Source organism: Panthera uncia, chromosome E3 (assembly GCF_023721935.1).
Source record: "Panthera uncia isolate 11264 chromosome E3, Puncia_PCG_1.0, whole genome shotgun sequence".
NCBI lineage: Eukaryota > Metazoa > Chordata > Mammalia > Carnivora > Felidae > Panthera > Panthera uncia.
Window position 1 is genome coordinate 25,155,348 of NC_064815.1, and position 21,229 is coordinate 25,176,576.

At 42.7% G+C, this 21,229-nt stretch overlaps 1 protein-coding gene across 3 annotated transcripts in view; it reads right to left on the reverse strand.

Moving 5' to 3' along the window:
- STYXL1 (serine/threonine/tyrosine interacting like 1) overlaps positions 1 to 21,229 on the reverse strand; it is a 320,245-nt gene that overhangs the window by 250,777 nt on the left and 48,239 nt on the right. For 2 of the 3 annotated variants that reach the window (XM_049639217.1, XM_049639218.1), the window contains exons 6-8: positions 20,725 to 20,870; positions 12,326 to 12,423; positions 10,532 to 10,644 (exon numbers count right to left, since the gene is read on the reverse strand). In XM_049639217.1, coding sequence (XP_049495174.1) covers positions 10,532 to 10,644; positions 12,326 to 12,423; positions 20,725 to 20,870 — 357 coding nt within the window. Of the gene's footprint in view, positions 1 to 10,531; positions 10,645 to 12,325; positions 12,424 to 13,496; positions 13,572 to 20,724; positions 20,871 to 21,229 lie in introns of all 3 variants that reach the window. The other variant, XM_049639216.1, reaches the window with a different exon arrangement.

Here is a 21,229-nt window from a genome sequence, read left to right on the forward strand (position 1 = left end):
AGAAGAAGAAGAAGAAGAAGAAGAAGAAGAAGAAGAAGAAGAAGAAGGAGGAGGAGAAGAAGGAGGAGAAGAAGGAGGAGAAGAAGGAGGAGAAGGAGGAGGAGGAGGAGGAGGAGGAGGAGGAGGAAGACGACGACAAGGAGGAGGAAGAAGTGGGGGAGGAGGAGGAGGAGGGGAGAAGGAAAAGAAGGAGGAGGAGGAGGAGGAGAAAGAGAAGGGGGAGGAAGAAGAGGAGAAGGAGGAAGAGGAGGGGAAGGAGAAGAAGGAGGAGATAGAAAAGAAGAAGGCAGAAGAGGAGGAGGAGGAGAAGGAGGAGGAGGAGGAGGAGGAGGAGGGGAAGGAAGAGGAGGAGAAAGAGGAAGAGGAGAAGGAAGGGGAGGAGGAGAAGAAAAGAAAAACAAGAATACCTTAAGGGACTTATGGGCAATATCAAGAAGATCAGTGTTCTCAGTACAGGAGTCCCAGAAGGAGAAGAAAGAGAAAGGGACAGAAAACTTATTTGAGGAAATAACACCGAAAACTTCTCTAACCTGGAAAAGGAAACAGATACCCAGAGCCCAGAGAATTCTAAAAAAGAGGAACCCAAAGATCCACACCAAGACATATCACAACTAATTAATCAAAAGTTAAAGACAACGAGGGAATCTTAAAAGCAGCAAAGGAAAAACAACTTGGTACACACAAGGAAGCCCCATTAGACTCTCAGCAGTTTTCCAGCAGAAATGTTGCAAGCCAGAAAGAAGCGACATGATATATTCAAAGCTGAAAGAAAAAACTGCCAACCAAGACTACTCTACACAGCATAGCTGTCCTTTAGAATTGAAGGAGAAATAAAGAGTTTTCCAGGCAATCAAGAGTTGAAGGAGTTCATCACCTCCAGACCAGTTTTACAAGAAGTGTTACAGGGACTTAAAGCTGAAATGAAATGGCACTAATTAGTGTTAGGAAAAAAGGCAAGTATAAGAATCACTGGTAGAGTAAAATTCAAAATAATCTAATGTAAAGGTGGTAGGTTCACTTATAAATCTGGTGTGAAGGTTAAAAGACAAAAATACTACAAATAACTAAGACAAAAATATGTAAATTAGGATATCAAAAACATAAAACATTGGGAGGGGTAGTAAAAATGTAGAGTTTTAGACTGCGTTCAAACTTAAGTTGTTATCAACTGAAAACAGGCTGTTATAAGTTGTTTTATGTAAGTCTGATGGTAACCACAAAGCAAAAATCTGTAATAGATACACAAAAGAGAAAGAGAAAGGAATAAGCAAACCATTACAGAAAATCATAAATCACAAAGAGAGCAAGAAAAGGAAAAAAGGAATTATAAAACAGCCCCCCCAAAAAACAGTTAAAATGGCAGTAATTCCAAACCTATCAATAATTACCTTAAATGTAAATAGACTAACTTCTCCCATCGAAAGACACAGAGTGGCAAAATGGATTAAAAAAAAAGAGAAGACTCATCTATATGCTGCCTAAGACACTCACTTCAGATGTTAAGGAGACACACACACACACACACACACACACACACACACACACATACACACACACACACATACACACATACACACACACACACACACACACACACACACACACACGCACACACACGCGCACGCACAAAGTGAAGGGAGGCAAGAGATACTCCAGGCAAATGGAAACCAGAAGAAAGCTGAAGCTGCTATATCAGACAAAATAGACCTTAAGACAAAGACTATGATAAGAAACAAAGGTCACTATATAATGATAAAAGGCTCAATCCAACAAGAGGATGTAAAATTTGTCCATATTTATGCACCCAACATAGAAGAACCTAAATATATAAAGCAAATATTAACAGACCTAAAGAGAGATATAGACAGCAATATAACAATAGTAGGGGACTTTAATACCCCCACTTGCATTAACAGGTCATCCAGACATAAAATCAATAATAAAACATTGGACTTGAAGTACACATTAAGCCAGATGGACCTAACAGACATTTACAGAACATTCCCTCTCAAAGTGAACACATTCTTCTCAAGTGCACATGAAACATCCTCCAGGACAGATCATATGTTATGCCACAAAATAAATAATAAATTTAAGAAGACTGAGATATTATCAAGCATCTTTTATGACCACAGTGGTATGAAACTAGAAATCAATTACAAGAAAACTGGAAAGTACACATATACATGGAGATTAAGCAACATGTTACTAAACAAACAATGGATCAATGAAGAAATCAAAAGAAATATCAAAAATATACTGAGGGCACCTGGCCGGTTCAGTCAGTGGAGCATGTGACAATCTCAGGGTTGTGGGTTCAAGCCCCACATTGGGTGTAGAGACTGCTTAAAAATAAAATCTTTAAAAAATGTCTTGAAACAAATGAAAATGAAAATACAACATATCAACATTTATGGGCTGCAGCGAAAGCAGTTCTAAGAAGGACGTTCATAGCAATAAATGCCTACATTAAGAAACAAAAACACGTCATGAAACTAGAAGAACAACAAACTAAGCCCCAAATTACTAGGAAGTGGGAAATAACCAAGACCAAAGTGGAAATAGAGACTAAAAAGACAACAGAAAAGATCAATGAAACTAAGAGATGGGTTTTTTTAAAAGATAAACAAAATAGACAAGCTTTTAGCTAGACTCACCAAGAAAACAAAGGGCTCAAATAATATCAGAAATGAAAGTGGAAATGTTACAACTGATACCAAAGAAATGCAAAGGATAAGAGATTACTGTGAACAATTATACACCAACATATTGAACAAAATGGAAAAAATGGATAGATTCCTGGAATTTACAACCTACCAAGACTGAGTTATGGAGAAATAGAAAATCTGAACAGACCAATTATTAGTAACAAGATTGAATCCATAATCAAAACCCCCCAAGAAACAAAAGTACAGGATCAGATAACTTCACTGATGAATTGGACCGAACATTATTAAACACTTCCTTATTAAACACTTCCCAAAAACAGAAGAGGAGGAACACTCCCAAATTCATTCTACAAGGCCAGCATTACCCTGATGCCAAACCAGACAAAGACACAACAAGAAAAGAAAATTACAGGCCAATATCCCTGATTAGCATAGATGCAAAAATCCTGAACAAGATCTTAGCAAGCCAAATTCATCAATACATTAAAAGAATTATATACCAGGATCAAGCGGGATTGACTTCACGGATGCAAGGATGGTTTAACCTTTGCAAACCAGTCAATGTAATATACCATCATAACAAAATGAAGGATAAAAATTGTATGATTATCTCAACAGAGGCAGAAAAAGAATTTAGCAAAAATCAACATCCAGTTATAAAAATTCTCCAAAACGTGGGTATAGAGGGAATACAATACACTGCAACGTAATGAAAGCAATATATGACAAGCCCATCATCATACTCAATGGTGAAAAGCTGAATAGCTTCTCCTTTAAGATCAGGAATAAGAGAAGGATGCCCACTCTTGCCACATTTATTCAACATAGTATTGCAAGCAGTAGCAATTAGGCAAGAAATAAAAGGCATCCAAATTGGAAAGGAAGTAAAACTCTTTACAAATGGTATTATATTTGGAAAGCCCTAAAGTATCCATCAAAAAAACATTAGGAATAATAAATTTGGTAAAGTTGCAGGATACAAAATCAATACACAAAAATCACATGCACTAATAATGAACTATCTATCAGAAAGAGGAATTAAGAGAACAATCCCATTTATAATTACACCAAAAAGAATAAAATCCCTAGGGATAAATTTAACCAAGGAGCTAAAAACGTATACACTGAAAACTGTAAGACATGAATAAAAGAAACTGAAGAGGATACAAATAAATAGATATTCCAGGCTCATGGATTGGAAGAATTAACATTGTTAAAACATCCCAAGTACCCAAAGCAATCTACAGATTCAACACAATCCCTGACAAAATTCCAATGGAATTTTTCACAGAAATAGAACAAACAATCTTAAAATTTGTATGGAATCATTAACAGACCCTCAGATAGCTAAAGCAATCTGAAGAAAGAAGAACAAAGCGGGAGGCATGACATCCTGATTTCAAACTATATTACAAAGCTATCATAGTCAAGGCAGTATGGCATGGACATAAAAATACACACATAAGTCAATGGAACAAAATAGTCCAGAAATAAACCGACATGTATAAATCTTCAATTAATTTATGACAAAGGAGACAAGAATATACAATGGGTAAAGGACAATCTTCAATAAATGGCATTGGAAAGCTAGACAGCCACATGCAAAATAGTGAAACTGGAACATGTCTTCCTCCATACACAAAAATCAACTCAAAAAAAATTAAAGGCTTGAATGTAAGACCCCAAATCATAATGATCCTAGAAGAAAACATATCTGGTAAGCTCCCTGACATCAGTCCTGGTGATGATATTTTGGATTTGATACCAAAAGCAAAGGCAACAAGAACAAAAACAAACAACTGCATCAAACTAAAAAGCTTTTGCACAACAAAGGAAACCATCAACCAAATGAAAAGGCAACCTACTGAATGGGAGAAGAGATCTGTAAATCATATATCTAATAAGACGTTAATATCCAAAATATATAAATAACTCTTGCAATGTAATAGAAAAAAATCTGATTTTAAAAAGAGCAGAAGATCTGGATGTCTTTTCCCCAAGAAGACATACAGATGGCCAATGGGTACAGGAGAAGATGCTCAACATCACTAATCATCAGGGAAGTGCAAATCAAAATCACAATGAGGTAACAAATCACAATATGGCTATTACCAAAAAAATGTAAGAAATAACAAGTGCAAACAAGGATGTGGAGAAAAGGGAACCTCGATGCACTAATAGAACTGTAAATTGGTACAGTCACTATGGAAATAATATGGAGATTCATAAAAAATTAGGAATATGGGGCACCTGGGTGGTTCAGTCCATTGAGCATCCAACTCTTGATTTCAGCTCTGGTCACAATCCTAGGCTCCACACTGAGCATGGAATGGAGCCTGCTTGAGATTCTCTCTCTCCCTCTCCCTCTGCCTGTCTCCCCTACTCACAAGCACTCTCTCTCTCTAAAATAAAAAAAAACAACAATAAAATGAAAAGAATTACCATATGATCCAGAAATTCCATTTCTGAGTATTTATAGAAAGGAAACAAAAACACAGCGCACCTAGGTGGCTCAGTCAATTAAGCATCTGACTTCAGCTCAGGTCATGATCTCAGTTTGTGAGTTTGAGCCCCACATAGGGCTCTCTGCTGTCAGCATGAAGCCCGCTTTGGATCCTCTGTCCCCCTCTCTCTCTGCCTCTCCCCTGCTTGCACATGTGCACTCTCTCAAGAATAAAAATAAACATTAAAAAAAAAGGAAATACAAACACTAGCCCAAAAAGGTATCTGTACCTCATCTTCACTGCAGCATTATTTACAATAGCCAAGACATGAAACAACCATAGTGGCCACTGATGGCTGAATGGATAAAGACAACATGGAACAGAATGGAACACAGGATGGAATATTATTCAACCATTAAAAAGGAAGGAATCCAGCTATCTGCAACAACATGGATGGACCTTGAAGGCATTATGCTAAGTGAAGTCAGACAAAGAAAGACAAATACCATATGATCTCACTTATATGGAACCTAAAAAACAAAACAAAAACACAAAAAAGCTGAACTCAGACACAGGGAATAGACTGAGGGTTGCCAGAGGTAGGGGCCAGAGGTGAGCAAAATGGGGAAAGTGGTCAAAAGGTACAAACTTCCAGTTACAAAATAAGTCATAGGGATATACACAGTATGGTAACTATAGTTAATGCTATACTGTATAATTTACAGTTACTAAGAGAGTAGATCTTAAAAGTTCTCATACAAGAAAAAAATTTGTACCTATATGTGGTGATGGATGTTAACAAGACTTATTGTGATCATTTTGTAGTATGTACATAACACTGAACAATTGTTATATACCTGAAACTGATGTTATATATTAATTATATCTTAACAAAGAATAAAACAGGAAAAAAAGAACTGAAAGCAGGATCTCAAAGATATTCACACACCCACAGTCACAGTAGCATTATTCAAAAAATAAACAAAAGGTAGAAGTAACCCAAAGATCCATCAACAGATGAAGGGATAAACAAAATACGTATATACACACATACAACGGCATGTACCTAACAACATCAATATATGTGAGGCAAGGAGAAATAGATGAATCCACTGTTCTAGAGACTTCATCACTTTTCTATCAGTAATGGACAGATATGGCAGGCAGAAAATCAATAAGGTCATAGTTGAACTCAACAGCACCATTAATTAACTAGATATAACTGACACCTATAGAATATTCCATCCAACAACAGCATATACATTCTTCTCAAGATCAAATGGAACATTCACAAGATGAATGTTCATCTAAATCAATCCTCTAAGTTTTCCTTCTTAGGAAACTAAGAAGAGTAAATTAAACCCAAAGTAAGTAGAAAAAAATAAAAATTAAAGCCAAAATCAATGAAATTGAAAACAGAAAATCAACAGAAAAAAAAAAAATCAATGAAATCAAAAGCTGGTTCTTTGGGGGAAAAAATCAGCAAAATTGATCAGCTTCTAGCAAGACTAAGAAAAGGAGGGAAGATACAATTCATTAATATCAGAAATGAAAAAGGGACATCACTACAGAGCCCATGGACATTAAAAGGAGACTAAAGGAATACTATGAACAACATCATGTCCACATAGCATCTAGATAAAACAGACCAATTCCTTGAAAGACACAATCTGCCAAGACTCACACAAAATCACACAATCTGAATAGGCCTTTATCTATTAAAGAAATTGGATTAAAAACTTATCTTCCAAAACAGAAAGCACCAGGCCCTGATGGGCTCACTGGTGAATACTACATACAACAGAATATCATTCAGCCTTAAAAAGCAAGGAAATTCTGGCACATGCTACAACATAGATGAACCTTAAGGATATTATGTGAAGTGAAATAAGCCACTCACAAAAGGACAAATACTGTATGATTCCACTTATATGAGGTACCTGAAGGAGTCAAATTCATAGACACAGAAAGGAGAATGGTGGTTGCCAGAGGCTGGGCGGAGAGGAGAATGTGGAATTGCTACTTAACGGGTATAGAGCTTTAGTTTTGCAAGATGAAAAGAGTTCTGGAGATCGGCTGCACAATAATGTGAATGTACTTAATGCTGCTGAACTGCATGCTTACAAATGACAGAATGGTAAATTTCATGTTATCTGTACTTTGCCATTTAAAACAACAATAACAACAACAGTGGTACCTGGGGCAGAGCTATGCAGTTGTAAAGTTTACTAAGTCCTGATCAGGTCAGATGGGGCCCCTGAGGACAAACTATAATCACAGTCCCCCACACTCACTGCTCACAACCCCTTTCAGCCCACAAAGCATCTGCTTGGACTCACAGAAAACACCAGTGAGATCGAAGGATGAAGGTATGTGGCCAGGTCACTCTTGGTAAGAGGCAGCAGCCAGCCCACAGCCCCATTCTTCAGGGTGCAAGGCCAATGCTCTTCCCACCACCTTGGGCTCTGTGTAAAGCCCAGATTCTCAAACTGTGCCGTGTGGTGGTTTTGGATTCCAGCTTTGCCACTTACAGCTATGGGGCCTTGGGCAAATTACTCAGCCTCTAGAAGCCTCCTGCAAAACAGGGATAATAACAATCTGCGGGGTCCTTGTGGTTTCATTATGCAAGAAGTATTCACAATGACCTGGCACTCTGCCAATAGTAGCCATTATGGTGCCTCAGGAGTTGGATTTTGTTTTGTTTTGTTTTGTTTTTCTCTGAAGATCTTTTAAGGGACAAAGTTACTGTCAGCAGTTTAAAGGAACTGAAATAGATTTCTTAAGGACTTGCTGGCTCTGGGATCCCACACAACCTTGTGCCAAAGCCTTGAAAGCCCAGGACAAGCAGGGTGGCTCAGGGTTCACCCCTTAACTTCCCACTTCTGGTCTTGGTGCCTCAGTGAGCTCAGCTGGGACCATAAGCCCAGGAAGCAGTATATTGCCCCAGTGTGGCCCACACTTTTTTTTTTTTTTTTTTTTGCCAAGCCCATGGGCTCTGACCATCTCAACTGAGCTGACAACAGCCAGGGACATGGCTTCCCCAGTGCACGGAGGAGGACCCCAGGACCACACAGACAACAGGAGGAGGGAATGTCTTTCTGGACCCCAGGCAGCAGCAGAGCTGAGCCCAGGTCAACCTCTGTCAGTAATGCAGGGCATTGCTTGGTAATGGTTAGGAAAACCTAACCACCACACACGACTAACTCAGTCTGGAAAAGACCCAGCAAGGTCACAGTGGCAGTTCTTGCTGTCCACAGCTCTGGTTGCATAGCATTTTTTGTCAAGTTATCTAGATGGCATCTCAGGGCAGAGCCCCCAGCAACAGGACATCCCTGCACACAACACAGATTACTAATCCCAGGTTCCTCCTGAGAGGAGGACTTGGGTCCTTCAAGGACCCAAGCACCTGTCCTCCCACTGAGCAGGACAGCCACACCCAGATGGCCCTCGAATTCACTGCTGGAGTTCTTTGGGGACCCGTGGGTGGGCCCATAGGTGCCACCACATAGCCGAGGGGGCCTGGCCTTCACTGCTAGAGAACTCAGAGGAGCCAGGTGGGTGAACCCTCCCTCTTGCACTCACCCCAGCCAGCTCTGGAAGCCTGGGAGCAGAGAGAGGACTGTGATGTGCTTGTCAGGGCTGGGAAACATCACTAAATATCAGAGCTACAAGGCTCTCGCTCGACCTTTTTGTACACAAACTTCACCATGAGCCGTAAGGAAATCAGGGACCCCAGCAGGCCAGGGCTCCCATTGGCCCCATTCGAACTCCTGGGGAGCTCCCATCCTGGAACACCCCCTGCAAGCAGTGAGCTCTCCACACCTTCTGCCAGCTCCAGTCTTCTCCACATTCCAGCTCAACAAGGCAGCAGAGAAGGGGCCCCTTGCAGGCCAGCGCCCATTCCTGGGGAGGTGGCTGGAGAGGCATCTCTACAGGAGCAACGGCACAGGCCTCCCTCCCCAGATTTATCAGCAACGTCACACCCTTCCCTGCAGCACACACCAAAACACTCAAGCAGGCAATGACCTCCGACAATTCACCTTGCACGGGGTGAGAACAGGGGTCTGGTTCTCTCGCTCCAGGCCTGCGATTCTGCATCCAGATGCTTTTCTTTTTCAATGGTGTCAATTGTGGTAAAATACGCATACAGAAAACTTACCACCGTAACCGGGTTTGGACGTACAGTTCAGTGGCATTAAGTGCATTTGCCGCATCACACAACCAGCACCACCATCCATCTCCAGAACTTTTCCATCTTCCCAAACCAAAGCTTCATGTCCATTAAACAGCTCCCCGTTCCCGCTGCCCCCTGCCCTCGGCACCCACCATTCTACCTCCAATGTCTGTGATTTTGACGACTCCGGGTACCTCATAAGCGGAATCATATGGTATTTGTCCTTTTGTGACTGGCTTATTCTACTCCGCACAATGTCCTCCAGGTTCATCCATGTTGCAGCAGGTGTCAAAATGTCTCCCCTTTTTAAGGCTGAGTAGTATTCCATTATTTGGATACACTACCCACTTATTTTCCCATCTGTCGATGGACACTTGGGTCACTCCCCCCTCCCGGCTACCGTCAGTGCTGAACCAAGTGTAGAACCAAGAACATGGTTCTACAAACTTCGGAGTCTTTGCTTTCACTTCTGCCAGGTACGTACCCACAGGTCGAATTCTTGGCCGTCTAAGACTCCTTCTAGCTTGCAATTTCACCCCCACAGAGCACGTGGGGTCAATATCTAAAACCACCAGCAGTAGGTCCTGACCATGGTCATTCTTCGATGCTCCCCTTCCTCCAAGCACAGCCCCGGGCATATATGGGAGCTGTGTGGGTCCTACCCAAGTCCTTGGAAATCACGCACAAGCTGTTCCTCCCCTCAGGGCAGATCTGCCATTTCCCAGCGCACTCAAAACACACTGCCCTCGGCACCAGGAGCCCTGGTTCCACAGGGTTTGTGGAGATAGGTCTCTGCCCCCTTCTCCAATCTGGGTAAAGACTGTCAGGGTAGGTGCCCTTGGAGCCTGGGGGCGCTGCAAGTCTCTGGCTCCAAGCAATAGCCAAAACTTACCTCCCTGGGAGAAGCCTGAACAAATGCCAGTAGTCAGATTGAGGAGGGACATGATGAGGGTGTGGCTGGCCATGGCCTTGCCCAGCCTGAGTCTCTGGGCTTGCCCCACACGCCAAGCCTCAGGTCTCTAATGTCACAGCCTCAGCCTCTGGCCCAGACCTCTGGGACCTTGCCCCTGGGTGTGTATGCTGGATAGAGCCCTAGACTTGGAGCTCCCTTCCCTGACCCCTCTCCCTCCCGCCCCCCAGTTAGGGCCCCAAGGTAGTGCCTGGGCCCCCTTCCTCCCAGGTCCAGCTCTGACGCTGCCTGCTGGAGGTAGCTGCAGTCTGATCCTCGCCTGGGGAGTGCGTACCTTCAAGGTCTGCCCATTCCAGTGCATGAGGAAGGCCAAGATGGCCGCACAGCTGCGACTGATGCCCAGGGTGGAAAAGACCAGGATGACAGAGCCAAGCTGGAGGTGAAGTTCTGCAAGAGGAAGGAAAGGCGGGGGACCTGCATGGCCTCGTTCCCTGTGGACCTTAGTTGCCGTAAGCTGACTGGCTTCAGGGGCCCATGGTCCAAGAGTGAGTTCAGACCCAGCACACCATGGCATAGGCTAGTCACACAACATCTCTGGGACACTGTTTCATCACCTGGCACATGGAGGTCCTCAGACCTCACTGGCAGTTCAAGAGAATCACACTGGGTGTTCAGCATTATCATGCAAAGGTCTTTTTTTTTTTTTTTTTTTTTGGCTCTCCAGGTTTCTAGCCCAAGAAGCTCAGTTACCAGCTGGCCTCCTGAGTGGGATGAGAAGATGGTCCCCCCAGGACATGGGGGTGCTGACAGAGGCAGTACGGCCTGGGTATGAATCCTGGCTCGGCCACTCACTGGCTGTATGGCCCGAGCATGTTACTCTAAGGCACAGTTTTATCCTCCAGAAAATGGGGTTACAGTATACTACCTACCTCAAAAGGTTTTGTCCTGTGCTTAGCCCCATGCCTGACACGGAGAGGTCAGCTACGATCACACTTAATAACGCCCCTGAGGCTGAGGCTCGCCCAGTGAGGGGTGGGGAGGAAATCTAAGCTGGCATCCTGGGCTGATCGGGTAACTTCTGAGAACTGGAGATAAACATACCACATGCGAAATTGCAGACTGTCAGCACTGGAGGAGATGGTTAAGGCCAAGTGCCTCATCATATGGACAAGGAATCAGAGACACAGAGCAGTTAAGGACTGGCCCAGCAAGTCCCACGCAGCAAGGTAGGGCTGGAGAGGGGGCCTCTATGGCACAGGACTCTGCCATCCCAAGGTGGGACACAGGGCGAGTCACAGCCTAGATACTGGTCAAGTGAATGTTGCAACCTCCCAGGCAAATAAGGATGTTTGGGCCAAAAAGCCATTCTCTGGCCCCTGGTGCGGCCATGTGGGCTGGGGGCTAAAGTGGTACCCAGCAGGCAGCCCTGGGGTAGGGCCCCTGACTGGACTCAACCTCAATCTCTCCAGCCATCTTGCTCTCCTTGGGCAATCGTGAGCCCTGGGGTGACTGAAAACTGCACCCTCAATGAGGTAAGTGATTGGTGGGCACTGCCATGTGTGATGGGAGAACCAAAGGGACACTGGGCACACACACACTGGGGATCCTGGAAGTCAGAGCTGGGAGGGTTCTGGAATTTTCCATCCATTCCACCCATTGACAGGACAGGCGGGCAGGGATGGAGTATGATTCACCTCTGGGTTCCCAGAGCCCAGAGCAGGCTGCTCTGACCATATGCACCCACAGCAGGTGGTGGGGGGAGGGAGGCGGGCAACACTCTCATTTCCCAACAGGTGCAGTGAGGCCGGGACCAAGGGTTAAGTGGACCCAAAAGGGCCTACTGGTCCAGCCAGGGTCAGAATGCAGGGCGCTCAATCTGCAATCCGGTGGTCTTATCTGGCCCCACTACCCCCAAGGTAAACATGTGGCTGCCCTCATTGTCAAGGGCTCCTTAGGGACAGTTTGTCCTGGGGCTTGGCCACACCTAGCCGGGCTTGTGCTTGGCCCCACCCTTTCTTTCCTCAGTGCTGACAGTCACAATCAGAAGCAGAAGCGTGGACAAGGTACCACAGCCCTTCTGGCCCCTGGGCACAGACCAGTGGCTTCCTGGTTGGAGATTGCCCCTTACCGAGAAAGTGACAGAGGTGCCTTAAAAAGGGGGAAAGGTCGGCTTCCGGGGAATCTTCTATCTTGATGTGCAGGAGGCTGTCAGCGTCATCTACAAAACTAAACAGAAGGAAAGCAGGCAATCAGGCAGCCTCACACACAGGCTCGCTGGAGCGGTCCTCATCCACAGCAGCAGGCAAATAACTGGACCTCTCGCAGAAAAAAAAAAAAGCCCCTACCCCATAGGTGTGTCATGTGGGTGAAGTCCGTTCATCTATGTAAAGCATTTGGCAGTCTGCTTGGCACACTTTTGAATAAATGCTCAAGAAACAGGACATCATTATTATTATTAACCAAACGTGGTACTTTCCTAGAATATGGTGCAGAAAGTAAAATGAGGATGGGAAGGAATAGGTAATGAGCTGGGAGAATGCACCTGTCATGTTAAACGGAGAAAGCCCCAGATAGGAGATGGAGAGTGGTAGGGTGGCTGTTTTAGCGGTCAGGGAAAGCTTCACTGAGGAGGTAACATTTGAGCACAGGCTTAAAAGAGGTGATGGAACAAGCCAAGAAGTCATCTGAGGAAAGAGGGCCCTGAGCAGAGGAGAACAGGGCAAAGGTGCAGAGATGGAGTGTGTTTGATGGATTTGAGAACCAACAGAGAAATCAGAGTGGCTAGAACTTTATGAACACAGGAGAGAGAGGAGGAGAGGAGGTGTGTGACACGTTTAACGAGAAGATGCCTGCAGGGAGCTTGCAGAATGTCCAGCATGCCGGAAGTATTTGGTCAATGTTATTTATGAAGACTGCGGTCTACTGGTGACATTCAGCAGTATGCAGACCACTGTGGCACGCAGGAAGTTGCAGCAGATTCAGAAACAAAAATAGCCTGGTTTAGCAAATACAATTCCCATCCATCCATCCATCGATCCATCCTTTCCTCCTCCATCTATCCCTCCCTCCCCCCTCCCTCCTCCATCTATCCATCCACACCCATCTATTCATTCTTTCCTCAGACACTCACTCAATGACTATTTATTGTGTGCCAGACCGTGGGCTGGACCCTAGTGGGCACAAGATGAACCAAATAGGAGCTGGCCTCTCCCAACGTCAAGGAGCTCCCAGTCTGATGGGGGAGGCAGACACAGAAACAAATGGTCCCAATCCAACTGGCTAGGTTTGGGGATAAAGACCTGCACGTGATACTGGAGAAGAAGAGCAGAGAGAAGTTGAGGGAGCTGGGGAAAGCTTCACAGTGTAGGAGGCATCTAGATGGAGAAGGTAGAAGGGTACAAGCTTACTATAAAAATCAACTGCATTTCTATATACTAGCAATGAACAATCAGAAATTGACATTTTAAAAATACCATTTATAACCACATCAAAAATATCAAATACTTAGGAAGAAATCTGACACAAAGTGTGTAAAACATGTACACTGGGAAATTATAAAACATTTTTTAGAGAAATGAAAGAGCTAAGTAAATGGAAAGATAGACTATGCTCATGGATCAGGAGACTCAATGTTGGTAAGATTCTCCCCAAACTGACCTATGGATACAATTCAAACCCAATCAAAATTCCAGCAGGCTTTTTGTAGAAACTGGCAAGCTCTTCTAAAATATATACAGAGGAGCACCTGTGTGGCTCAGTTGGTTGGGCGTGCAACTTGGACTCAGGTCATGATCTTGCAGTTCGTGAGTTCAAGCCCTGCATCAGGCTCTGTGCTGACAGCTCAGAGCCTGGAGCGTGCTTCGGATTCTGTGTATCCCTCTCTCTCTGCCCCTCCCTTGCTCGAGCTCTGTCTCTGTCTATCTGTCTGTCTGTCTCTCTCAAAAATGAGTGAACATTAAAAAAAAATTAAAATGTATGTGGAAATGCAAAGGAGACAACTTTGAAAAAGCTACAATAGTCAAGAGTGCAGAACTGGTATAAAAATACAGGCCAGTGAAAAAGAATAAAGAATCCAGAAAAAAAAAAAAAAAAAGAATCCAGATATAATCCCACACACACATGGTCAATGGATTTTCAACAAAGGTATCTAATCAGTCCAACAGGAGAAGGATCATTTTTCTTTCAACAAATAATGGGGGCCCCTGGCTGGCTCAGTTGGTAGAACATGTGACTCTTGATCTCGGGGTCATGAGTTCAAGCCCCATATTGGGCACAGACCCTACTGAAAAGCAAAACAAAACAAAACAAAAAAACCCAAAAACTATGAACTTAGTTCTACATTTGGCACCATATGCAAGAATTATTTCAAAGTGGATCATGGACTTCTGGGTGATTCAGTTGGTTGAGCATCTGACTCTTGATTTTGGCTCAGGTCATGATCTCAGGGTCGTAGGATCAAGCCCCACACCGGAAGAGATAAACCATGAGATGAATAACCTGAGCCGAAATGAAGAATCAGATGCTTAACCAACTGAGCCACCCAGGCACCCAGAGATGATCTATTTGTTATCAGGTGATTAGATAGCTTGAGTCTTTCAAGGAACGGGTTCATTTAATTGAAATTTCAAATGTGTTGGCATAAAATTACTCGTAATATTTCCTAATTATTTTTAAATTTTTAATTAAAACTTTTACTGAGGTCACTCTAGATTCACCCGCAGTTATAAGAAATAACACAGAGAGATTCACTGTATGCTTTGCCTAGTTTCCCCAATGATAACATTTTGCAAAACTGTATTATAATAGCCCAGGATATTGATGCTGATGCAATCTACCAACTGTATTCAGACTTCCCCAGTTTTGCTTGTATTGTGTGTGTGCGCGTGCATGTGCACATGCATGTAATAAGTTCTATACAGATTTATCACCTGTGCGGATTTACGTATCCAGGAGATACTAGCCAAAATACTGAACGGTTCTCGGGCACCTCAGTGGCTCGGTTGGTTAAGCGTCTGACTTGATTTCAGCTCAGGTCATGATCTCACAGGCTTATGGGATTGATCCCTGTGCTATCAGCACGGAGCCTGCTTTGGATTTTCTGTCTCCCTCTCTCTCTGCCCCTCCCCTGCTTGCACATGCATTCTCTCCCTCAAAATAAACTTAAAAAACAAAAATACTGAACAGCTCTAACACTAAGGATTCCTCACGTTTGCCCTTTTGTAACCATACCTGCCCCACCCCGTGCCCCAAACTCAAACTTCCCTAATTTCTGATAACCACTAATCTGTCCTTTATTTCTAAAATTTTGTGATACCAAAAATGCTATACAAATGGAACAACAGGTAACCTTTTGGGATTGCCTTATTATTATCATTATTATTATCATCATTATCATCATCAGCTTGGTGTTAATTCCCTGGATATTTACCCAAGTTGTTGCACGTATCAGGAGTTCATTCCGTTTATTACTGAGCAGGATTCCATGGTATGTGTACGCCACAGTCTGTCCAACCATTCATCCGCTAAATAGCCACTGTGGACATTCACACACAGGTTTGTGTAATTATAAGTTTTCACCTCTGTGGGATAAATGCCCACAGAATGCTTTGTAACATTTGTCGCATCTAGAATGAAAATTTTCCTTCCTCTGTACCTAAGATTGATGATTTTTGTCTTCTCTCTCTTCTTTTTTGATCAGTGTGGGATGGGTTTGGCAATATTATCGCTCTTTTCAGAGAGCCAGCTTTTGGTTTCATTGAGTTTCTGGAATTGTTTTGTTTTCTATTTCACTTATTTCTGCTCTTAATCATTTCCTTCCTCCTGCTTACTTTTTCTAATTTTTTTTTTTAAGTGGAAGTTTAGGTCCTCGATTTGAAACTCTTCGAATATAGGCATTTAGGCTATAAATTTCCCTCTATGCACTGCTGTAGCTGCATCCACAAATTTTGACATGTGGTGTTTTTATTTTCATTCCGTTCAAAATACTTTCTAACTTCCCTTTTGGTTTCTTTTTGACCCATAGGCTACTTAGAAGTGTGTAACTTAGTTTCCAAACATTTGGAATTTTTCCGAGATATCTTGTTATTGGTTTCTGACTTAATTCCACTGTAGTCAGAACATAAAAACATAATTTTTATAACAAATTATTTGTCTTTTGACACTTGTTTTAATGCCCAGAATATTCTATCTTGGCAAAAATGTTCCATGTTCCCTTGAAAAGAATGTGTACTATAGAACACATTCAAAGACCAGAAGAACACTACTTTTATTGGGTAGAGTGCCTTATAATTGTCAACTAGGTAAATGTGGATGGTAGTGCTCTTCTAATCTTTAAAATTATAACCTATTGTCTGTCTGTCAAGAGAGATGTTGAAATCTCTGATAATAATTGTGGATTCCTGGGGCACCTGGGTGACTCAAGTCGGTTGAGCATCCAACTTCATCTCAGGTCATGATCTCACAGTTTGTGAGTTTGAGCCCCATGTCAGGCTCTGTGCTGACAGCTCAGAGCCTGGAGCCTGCTTCGGATTCTGTGTCTCCCTCTCTCTATCCCTCCCCTGCTCACGCTCTGTCTCTCTCACTCTCTCAAAAATAAATAAACATTAAAAATTTAAAAAAATAATTGTGGATTCTCTAGAATCTAGCACCTAGATTAACTGACCACCTTCCCTTAATGAAATGAGGGGAATTTTTATGTGGTAGTATTCTTTGTTGTGAAGGTCAATTTATCTAATAATGGAGTCGCTCCAAAAGTTGTGTTTTTTTTTAATTAATCTTAGCCTGAAATGTCTTTTCCCATCCTTTTATTTTTAACCTCTCTTTGTTTTGTATTTAAAGTATGTTTCTGGGGCACCTGGCTGGCTCTGTCAGAAGAGCGTGCAACTCTTGATCTTGGGGTCATGGGTTCGAGCCCCATGTTGGGTGTAGAGGTTACTTAAACTTTACAAAAAGAGTACGTTTCTTACAAGCAGCCTACAACCTCTGCCTTATAATTGGGGTATTTAGACCATTTGCATTTAGTGTCATTATTGACATGATCATCTTGCTATTTGTTTTCTATTGGTCTCATCTCTTCTCTGTTCCCCTCATCCTGCCTTCTTTGGATTGATTTTTTTTTAATTTTTTTAAATCTTTATTTATTTTTGAGAGAGAGACAGTATGTGAGCAGGGAAGGAGCAGAGAGAGAGGGAGACACAGAATCCGAAGCAGGCTCCAGGCTCCGAGCTGTCAGCACAGAGCCTGACGTGGGGCTCGAACTCACAAACTGTGAAATCATGACCTAAGCGGAAGTTGGACGCTTAACCAACTGAGCCACCCAGGTGCCCCTGGATTGATTTTTTTATGATTCCTTTGTATCTTTGTCTTATTCATTATAATTCTTTGTTTTATTTTTTGTTCTATCTTTTGGTCACTGCTTTAGAGTTTCTAGAACACATCTTCAACTTTTTATTACATTGTACCACTTCACGTAAATAGGGTAAGAATCTTCCAGGTGTATACTTCTATTTTTCCTCTTCCTGCTTTAGTAAACTGTGGGCCATATTACCTCTACATATGTTATAATCCCAAAATACATTGTTACTATTTTTTCTGTGGTCAATTATGTTTTGAAGAGATTTAAAAGTGATGGGTAAAGTATTTTATATGTATCCACATAATTATTATTTCTAGTGGTAAATTTTATTTATGGTTTATCAAATTTGAAAAAATTTTGGCCATTATTTCTTTAAATATGTGTTCTGTCTCCTCATTTTCCTCTCCTTTGTAGATTCCAATTTACACATATGTTTGGCCTCTTGAATTTTCTTAATCTCACTGAAGTTCTGTTCTAGTTTTTCTTTTTTTCTTTTTCTTCTCTAGGTTTTATTTTGGACACTTTCTACTAGTATGTCTTCCAATTCACCAATATTTTCTTCTGCAGTGTCTTATCTGCCATTAATTCCAGTCAGTGTATTTTTCATCTCAGACATTTTCTTTTTCATCCCTAATCTAGGCCTCACAACTGAGGCAATACTTTTTTCTTTTTAACAACCATTTATTTTTAAGTAATTTCCACACCCAACGTGGGGCTTGAACTCACAACCCTGAGATCAAGAGTTGCATGCTCTACCAACTGAGCTAGTCAGGCGCCCCGAGGCAATACTTCCCTGAGTGCTCTATTTGATGCCCAATATATAGTCAGTTCTGTCTCCTCTGATTGGAAACGCATACTACTCTGGCCTGGAGATCAGTACTGGAGATTGTACTGTTAGCTCATTTCTATTGGTTTTTCTCCCAGCCTTGAGTAGTTTTCTCACATTCACGTGTTTAGCAGTATCCAGCTAAAAACTCGGGGGGATTCAAGAGCTTTTTCTTTTCAGTTTATCTTATTTATTTTGAGAGAGACAGGGAGTGCATGCACAGGAGGGGCAGAAAGAGAGAATCCCAAGCAGGCTCCACACTGTCAGCGCAGAGCCCAATGTGGGGCTTGAACTCAGGAACCATGAGATCATGACCTAAGCTGAAATCAAGACTCAGACACTTAACCGAGTGAGCCACCCAGCTGCCCCAAGACCTTTTCTTTATATTCAGCTCTCTATTGTCCATGCAGTTCTCTCCCGCAAATTCTAGCCAGCTTGACCTCTCTGAATTCTCAACTTCGTACCCTCAACTCAGAAAGAATGACGCAATCTGTCTTGGCCCCCTTCCTGTACTGTGACTTGCGAACAGTCTCCTACCAATACACTGGATCAACTGAGGGGCTCATCTGGGTTTTGTTTTTTTTTTCCCTTGTCTGAGGAATCAATCTCCTGTGCTGTCTGCTGGCCATTGTCTGAAAGCCCTCGCTTTCACGTTTTGTCTGGGATTTCGGGGTTGTTTAAAGTGAGACTGTAAATGGGAATGCAAACTGGTGCAGCCACTCTGGAAAAGAGTATGGAGGTTCCTCAAAAAACTAAAAATAGAACTACCTTACAACCCAGCAATTGCACTACTAGGTATTTATCCAAGGGATACATGTGTGCTGTTTCGAAGGGACACATGCACCCCAATGTTTATAGCAGCACTGTCAACAATAGCCAAAGGATGGAAAGAGCCCAAATGTCCATCAATTGATGAATGGATAAAGAAGATGTGGTCTATATATACAATGGAGTATTACTCGGCAATCAAAAAGAATGAAATCTTGCCATTTGCAACTATGTGGATGGAACTAGAAGGTATTAATGCTAAGTGAAATTAGTCAGAGAAAGACAACTATCATATGACTTCACTCCTATGAGGACTTTAAGAGATAAAATAGATGAACATAAGGGAAGGGAAACAAAATAATATAAAAACAGGAAAGGAGACAAAGCATAAGAGGGGCGCCTGGGTGGCTTGGTCGGTTAAGCGTCCGACTTCGGCTCAGGTCATGATCTCACGGTCTGTGAGTTCAAGCCCCGCGTCGGGCTCTGTGCTGACTGCTCAGAGCCTGGAGCCTGTTTCAGATTCTGTGTCTCCCTCTCTCTGTGCCCCTCCCCTGTTCATGCTCTGTCTCTCTCTGTCTCAAAAATAAATAAACATTCAAAGCATAAGAGACTCCTAAATATGGATGACAAACAGAGGCTTACTGGAGGGGGTATGGGAGGGGGCATGAGCTAAATGGGTAAGGGTCATTAAGGAATCTACTCCTGAAATCATTGTTACACTATACTCTAATTTGTATGTTAATTAAAAAAATAAAATTTAAAACAAAAGTGAGACTATAAATCAGTCATGAGGGTGGAGCCCTCATGGATGGGATTAACACCCTTGTACAAAAGGCCCCAGATCACCCCCTTGCCCCTTCCACCATGTGAGGACACAGTAAAAATAGGGGTATCTATGAGTCAGGAAGCAGGCTGTCTCCAGGAATGAAATCGACTTGATCTTGAATTTCCCCAGCCTCCACACGGTAAGAAAGTAAATTTATTTTATGAATCACCAGAACCATCAGTCTATGGTATTCTGCCATAGCAGTCCCAAAGGACTAAGACGGGGGTCATTTCTCAGAGGGCCTGAGATAAGCAAAGCAGGGCAACACAGGATACTTTGCTCCATAATGCTAAATGCCAGGAAAGCATTAATTGTGGTGAGTTGTTTTTGTTTTTTTTTATGAGTACATTCATTTTAATTTTTTTTATAGTCTACTTTTGAGAGAGAGACAGAGTACGTGTGAGGGAGGGGCAGAGAGAGAAGGAGACAGAGTCCAAAGCAGGCTCCAGGCTCTGAGCTGTCAGCACAGAGCCCGATGCAGGGCTTGAACACATGAACTGTGAGATCACGACCTGAGCCAAAGTCAGACGCTTAACTGACTGAGCCACCCAGGTGCCCCTGACTGTGGTGAGATTTAAAGGGCAAGTACTGAGTCTCAGTTAGAGGCAGAGGGTGCCATGGCCAAGCCAGGAAATAGACTATAAACCAGGAACAGATGATGGTAAGTACAGAGCCTTCAGCTCTATAAATGCACAGCACCAGGGATCTTACATACATACTTAATTTTTAAAAATCAATAGTATTTCTACTTACAATGGCCCTGCCTCCATGGAGACGTTGACATGTGCTTTGATTTTCAAATCTTTCTGAATTTTCGGGTCGCAGGCTTGCCTGAAATTGCCCAGGTAGATTCTACCTGGAATTATTTCAACAGGGTAGGGCTGAAATGCATCCAGTTCCTGAAAGGAAGGAGAAAGTACTATAGAGAATATGTATGGTATATAATAATATAGTAGTATTTTCTTTCCCTAGGGAAGAAAATTTTTTTTATTTTGTTTTTTTTGTTTTTTTGTTTTTGTTTTTTGTCTCTCAAAATGTGGCTTAGCAAACAAACTTAAAAAGATACTCCAGAGGGGCGTCTGGGTGACTCAGTCAGTTAGGTGTCCAACTCTAGATTTCAGCTTGGGTCATGATCTCATGGTTTGTGGGTTTGAGCCCCACACTGGGCTCTGTGCTGGCAGCGTGGAGCCTGCTTGGGATTCCCTCTCTCTCGCTCTCGCTCTCTCTCTCTCTCTCTCTCCCTCCCCCCCCCCCCCCC